The sequence below is a fragment of the Centroberyx affinis genome, unplaced genomic scaffold (assembly GCF_046629955.1).
Source record: "Centroberyx affinis isolate AG114_WGS23_722 - 3 ecotype Tasmania unplaced genomic scaffold, CSIRO-AGI_Caff_v1 ptg002706l_1, whole genome shotgun sequence".
In the NCBI taxonomy this organism is placed as follows: Eukaryota; Metazoa; Chordata; class Actinopteri; order Beryciformes; family Berycidae; genus Centroberyx; species Centroberyx affinis.
The window spans coordinates 55543-62500 of record NW_027280881.1 but is presented as its reverse complement, the minus strand read 5'-3'; the positions used below and the strand labels follow the sequence as shown (position 1 = coordinate 62500).

The 6958-nt window shown below is 41.6% G+C and overlaps 1 protein-coding gene across 1 annotated transcript in view; it reads right to left on the bottom strand.

Moving 5' to 3' along the window:
* The window catches only part of iqub (IQ motif and ubiquitin domain containing), an 18419-nt gene extending 17911 nt beyond the window's left edge, over positions 1–508 (bottom strand). Inside the window, exon 1 of the mRNA XM_071535413.1 lies at positions 313–508. Within this exon, the coding sequence (XP_071391514.1) occupies positions 313–508 (196 nt within the window). The remainder of the gene's footprint in view (positions 1–312) is intronic.
* Positions 509–6958: the final 6450 nt, after the last annotated feature.

Sequence of the window (6958 nt, the reverse complement as noted above, 5' to 3'; positions counted from 1 at the left end):
TATAGAATATGATTTAAAAGTATGGTATGAATTAAAAGTATGGTATGAATTACAGCATTATGAGGGTGCGCAAAGTAACAGCAGTAGAGCTTACTAAGACAAAGAAACAACGAATGAAAATACAAATTTTAATGTGAATATAAATGAACAAACTACGAATTATATGCAGTATGAAACAGATATATACAATATATAACAATGAGAAGGACATTGACAACATATAACATTATTATCCTTATTCTTCATTTTTTGATTTCTTGATTTCAGACATTTCCAGACTCTTCGAGCACGAGCACCTGCAGGTAGACTCACCTGAGTCCAACATGGCGGCCTGCCGGGCCGGCGCGTCACTTCCTGGATCTCTGTCGCCCTCCCGCGGCTCCGCTGCGGTGTTGTAGTCTGGATAAAGGCTTGTGTCTGGGTCTTCTTCTGTTTCAGCTGCTTCAGCTGCTTCTGGGTCCAGGTTTTCTTTATCCTCGTCTTCTTCATAAACACTTTGGTCCGACATGGCAGCTTTAGCTCACCGGCTAGCTGAAGTTAGCTGGAGTCCCGTCAGTTAAAGCCAGGTGAAGTTAACTAAACTTGCAGCTCGTCCGCCAGCGCTGCTGAACAACGTTAACAGCGTGGAGACGGTAGTAAAGTTACCCACCGTCAGTCTGTAAAACTTCTTCTTTAATCCCGAGTCTGTTTCATTTGATTAATTTAACAAGATAGCGAGCTAGCATAGAGAGTGTTGTCCTGCTACCGTTAGCTTGGTTTCCAGGCAACACCAGTGTTTACACGCTGCCATGGTAACCGTGAGGAACGTCACCTTCCTGATTAAGAAAATATTTAAGCAAAGTCACGCGAGAAGGAGTGCTGATATACTCTACATAACAGTATCTGTTATCATTATTTATCCCTTATTGCGTTTATACAACAGTTCTATAAACAAAGCTATTGATCAGACAGCAGTTTTTATTTGTCTCCGCCAACAGAAACAGTTCCGTTCCCCCACTGAACCTGCTCACCTGCTGTGAAGCGGAGTGATACATACAGTGAAACGTCCCAGTGCTGTTAGACTGTGTCCAATCAAATTACTCGACTAACATTATTTTTACACAACAAATATTGTTGTCATCTTTGATACCACACACAATTTACCCATTGTGGTTAATATAATAATTATTAGAATTATTGTTATATGCCAGTGGTTCTCAATGTGGGGTCCGGGGACCACCAGGGGTCCTTGAGGGAGTTCCAGGGGGTCCCCAGCAAATTGATGAACTGTTAAATTCACCATTATTTCATTTACAAGAAGTTAACACAATTAGAGAATGTAGAAGAATGACTGTTTTGATCATAGTTTCACTGTCATCTCTCTACCTACAACACAGATATTCATGGAGTTCTGGACAAAATCATATCTGACAATAAAAAATATTCTCAGATTTGGGTCCAAGACAAAATATCTCATCAAATGGGGGTCAGTGGCCCTAATGTGGACTAAATTAGGGTTCTTGAAATGAAAAAGGTTGAGAATCACTGTAATATGCCATATTTCTGAGATTAGATTCAAGATAATAGATTCAACCAATGTTGCTTGGAACTTGTGCTCAGGATGTATGAGTATTGTTTGTATATTGTATAACCTTACCCCTACTACCAATGACTGCAATAAATACACAAATCATCACAAGTCATCAAGTATATAGTAACAGTATTAGTATGTAAGTCGAGATGTAGTAAATGGTGGTAGTAGTGGTAGTATTGGCAGGAAAAGTAGGAATTCAAGATTCAAGATTCAAGAACTTTATTGTCATTGTGCAAGCACAACGAAATTGCAATTGTGTCAACCTCAAATGGTGCATTGAATTAAACCTTCACATATATAAAGACTTCCCATTTACAAAGAATAAATAAGAAATATAAAATATCAGCATAGAAAGTACAGAATCTAAGCAATATACAAGCTATAAGCAATAAAATACAATAAAGTAGGAATAGCAGTAGTAGTAGTAGGAATAGTTGTAAGCAGTACTGGTAGCAGTATTAACAGTATTAGCAGCAGGTATTAACAGTTTCAACATGCATTAGTTTATTTCCATCTGAACCCTGTTGGCTGCTGGGAGTTTGTCTCATTGTTTTCAGCAGCTACTAATTTTAGCCGGACCAAAACTCCTTGTGTCTCTGCCAGGATGAAAAGCTCGTGCAACTGCAGTGAACCTCCGGTTTTATTTTTACTGCTGCGCCGCATCACTGCGGAGTTACAGTAAGATCTGCTGCTATTTTGGCAGCGTGGGGTCAGAGGTCAGGCTGCTGCCAGAGGAGGCGACACGCCGGCTCCTCGAAAGCTCCGCTAATCTGCTGCTGCTCTGCATCTGCTGCCCCCTCACACACTGCAGAGCGGACTGAGCTGGACTGACCTGGGACCAGTCTTGTTTTTTTTTTTTTTAAATATGTTTTATTAAAGAAGGATTTCAAGATGTAGGGCATGAGAACGCAGTCTACATTTTCATTTGAGAAAAACAAAGCAAAAGAATAACAACAGATAATATCCAACATAAGTAAACACAAAAAAATACTCTTAACACACCACCCTCCCTCCCTCCCTCCCTTTCTGCTCAATACATAGTATATGACAATAAAGGTTGCAATGGAAAATAATAGAAAACAAAAGGTGAAAAGTAATAATGGACAGTCGACTACAGGAGGAGTGTCCTCTATGGGTTGTTTCTTAGGTAACGGACGAGGAGCAGCCAAATCTGATTGAATTGTGACTCTCTATTCTTCAGAGAAAACCATATTTTTTCAAGGTGAAGGGTATCGGTCATTTCACTGAGCCACAGCTTAAAAGTGGGAACTTACTTCTTAATTCTATACATTTTTTAGCTGTAACCAGACCATAGGAAAGAAGTTGCTGCTGTGCTCTTTTTAATACTGATGTGGAATCTGAAGTTCCCATTACGATTAAGACAGGATCCGGTTCAATGTGGATATTAAGAATATCAGAGAATGTTTTAAAACATTTTGGCCAATATCTCTCTATCCTGGGACAGAGAGCGAAGCTATGGAGGAGATTTGCCTCTGCTATATTGCATTTGTCACACTGTGAGATGAAGCTTTAATTTTGAATAGTGGAGTCTGTGGATAACCCGGATCTGAATGAGACAATGCCTAGAGACCTGGGACCAGTCTGACAGGCGGTCAGTCTGACAGGAATACTGCTTCACTTTCATTCAGACACTTCAACACATTCAGTCTGCAGGTCTGTGCTGTTCATCTGCTTCACAGGAGAAAAACAAACAATATCAATAAACAGACAACATTCAGGTGATGCAATACAGCGCCAGCTAAAGCAACCTCAGTGCAGATTAGAGCAGCAACAGTAAGCGCAACAAATACCGGGGTAAAATCAGTATTCAAATGTATACAATTTTTTTAAATTAGGCAGACCAAAATAGTAAGTAAGAAAACTTTATTTATAAAGTGCCTTTCGCAACCAGAGTTACAAGGTGCTGCTGTACAATGAAAACATCAAAAAGTAGAAAATAACAAAAATAAAGTTAGAAACAGAAAAGCAGAAAATAACAAATAACAAAATAAAAACATTAAAAACTGCACAGAAGGCAAACACACATTACAAAACAAAGTGCTTACGAAACAAGTGAGTTTTAAAAAAAAAAATACAGACGTAAAAGGAACAGAGAGAGTGATGAAAAGTGCAAGAAAACATTTACCTGCCTCAACAATTAAGGAGTAAAACTGAAAGCCAAAATAAAAAGATGAGTTTTTAAAACCGAATCAGCTGTGCAGATAGAGGGAGGTACAGCAGTCAGTCCCATAACCTGGAAGACAAGACAGAGAAAGCACAGTCAGCTGCTGAACTGAGTTCAGTAAGTTCAGCAGGAAGGCCTGGACCAGCATGAGGCTCTGGGACGGGACGGGACGGGACGGGACGGGACGGGACGGGACGGGACGGGACGCTCCGATCGATCGGCCCGCAACCGAAATTGGACGATATTCACTCTACAAAAGAGATCAGAGAATTTCAATATTTCTGTCTAAAGGCCGCGGGCAAACTGATCGATAACGCCGACCCAAACCAACCAAAATAATAAAATGATAGAGTTCAGAAAAGCCCCATACTGAGGCTGTTCTGGGAAAATGGAGGACTGTCTTGTCAGTGTTAACACCAGAGAAGTTTGTAAAACTGTCTCTGGTTTCTGTATCCATATAAGACACAACGCAGCGTGTCAGCCTTTGTTTTATTTACTTGTTTATTGAACAGGGATAATTGCATTGAACATTGTTTCATATAAAATACAAAATAGATGCACGTGGGTTTCTAGTTTCTAATTTGCAGCTCCTGTCCCTGGGTAGGCTTTTGGTTTTAAAACAGAAAGTACAGGAACATTGGTAACATAGGTAAGACAAAGACAAAGATATTAGTACATCAAATCCTCCATCCATGTTTTCTGAAGCCAAACGGTCGCACTGCAGGGTCCAAAAGTCCCAAACCCTAAACCCAAACCATGAAGAACTTTAAAGGTCCACATCATGTAAAGCAGGACTCCCCTCTCCTCTGTGGTGATAAAGGAGTTGGATGGTCTATCTAAACATGGTGAAAGTCTCAAAACTAAATCCACACAATCCATATTAGTGCAGCGAGCCTCTAAACGAGCCGTTTGGACTTCCGTAACTTTGTGGCGTCACAAAGGTTCGCTCATTATCATTTTTGTAAGAAATAATAGACTAACAAAGTGTTTTTTTCAAAGCGGTTGAGCGGTTGTCATCGTTTATTACCGGAGAGTTTTCCCTACCTGTAGCCGCCGGGCCGCGGCGTCTCACGTTTCACTCTGGAAACGGTTAGCCGATCGGAACGGAGGGGTCGTTAATATTAATGAGCCTTAAAGACACGGAGACAGAAACGGCCTGTTCTTGGTAAGGCTCAGAGAGATGCTGGAAGATGAACGTGGAGAAATGGATTGAGAGTGTTTTTGGTTCATGACACCACACACACAGCTTTGAATGGACAGAAAGACACTAAATAAAACTCTGGAGAATATGGAGCTTTAAAAGTTATTAAAAGTATCTTAAACTCAGTTCTGAATGTGATGGGTAACCACTGCAGCATTTTGGACCAACTGCAGCCGAGTGCTAGGCGAGCGGTTTGGCTGAAGCAGGTAAAACGTGCGTCACAATAATTGAGGGTCAATAATTGCAAAGGTCAATAAACGTCAAAACAATTCAAACAAAGCCAAATAAAAGCAGATCCACAACAGGAGAGTGAAACAAAACGATTATAAAAATGCTTTTCTATAAAAGAAGGACTGCAGCAGGATCTGACAGACGGCAGACCGCCGGCCGGCCTGTCAGCACGCCCAGTCTCCTAGTCTCCTAGTCTCCTAGTCTCCCAGTCTCCCTGTCTCCTAGTCTCCCAGTCTCCTAGTCTCCCAGTCTCCCAGTCTCCTAGTCTCCCAGTCTCCCAGTCTCCCAGTCTCCCAGTCTCCCAGTCTCCTAGTCTCCCAGTCTCCCTGCCGCTCTCCCAGCAACTCAGATGGGTAAATCAGACCGTACTCAACGGACAATTCATGAAAATCCATCATATCATATTTCTTAGTCAAAGCGGGGTGGAAAAAATAGACCGATTTTGCTTTCCGCGAAACAATAGCCAGTGAAGTTGCGCTGCGGCCGGGGTAAGCCCCGCGCCTCCTGTCAGGAGAATGTGGGATTCCTGCCAGCATGCCAAAGACCTGGCTTAGCTCACACAATGGCACATGTAACCCCGCTATATTTAAGATAAACAGCCAGGTGTCAGCGGTCTGCACATTCACCCCGCTTTGTTTCTCCGGAGCTGCAGCCTCCGCTCGGACGCGGCGGGGGGGCGGCGGGGGGGGCGGGGCGTCAGCAGGAAGCGGCGGGTTGCGCATTCCTCAGATTTGGCGGCGATGAAAGCAGGTCACGCCTAAATATAAAAACACTCTCTCCTGTTAGCTGAGTGTGACTTGTCAGCACGAGCGGCGACCATACCTCACAGGTGAGCAGGCTCATGCTGGTCTGACAGAGGCTTCGTGAATGAAAACAGCAGGTATTTGGCTGTGGATGCTTGTGTTTTTATTTGAGTTTCAGGATGCTGTCGGAGGGAAGCTGCTCAGCTGAAGGGAATAAAGGGAATCATGCATTTTTTTTTGATCAGCATATCTTCTAGTGTTCCTATACAAGTCTGGAAAATCTGGAAAAGTACAGAAAATTAATTTGATTATTTCCAGATCTGAGAAAAATGGTCTGGAATAGTCTTGGGAAAAAACCTGTTCAGTCCTGATACATACTTTTACATACATTTTTACTTTACTTTTTTTTTTAGTGCAATATTGTTTTTGGATGTTTTTAGTCTTGTGATCTTACCTGTTTGGTGTGATGTATGTCAATGGTTCTCAACGTGGGGTCTGGGGACCACCAGAGGTCCTTGAAGGAGTTCCAGGGGGTCCACAGCAAATTGAGGAATTGTTGTTGTTCATTTACAGGAAGTTAACACAATTAGAGAATGTAGAAGAATGACTGTTCTGATCATAGTTTCTCTGTTATCTCTCTACCTACAATACAGACAGTCATGGAATTCTGTGAAAAATCATATCTGACAATAAAAAATATTCTCAGATTTGGGTCAGAGAGACAAAATCTCATCAAATGGGGGTCTGTGGCTCTAATGTGGACTGAATTTGGGGTCCTTGATGTGAAAAAGGTTGAGAATCACTGATGTATGTTGTTCTGGTGCTGGATGCAAAACAAATTCCTATGAAAATGGACAATAAAGTGTAATCTTCTCTTATTTACATTGCTGTGCACCTGCTGTCATTTGATATATAGTGATATTAGTTGTAGAATGTAGAATAATGTTCAGATATAATGTGATATGGTCGAGCCACTATCAGCTCCTCATACTGAAATGACTGAAATCTTAAATTCCAGGAAAGAA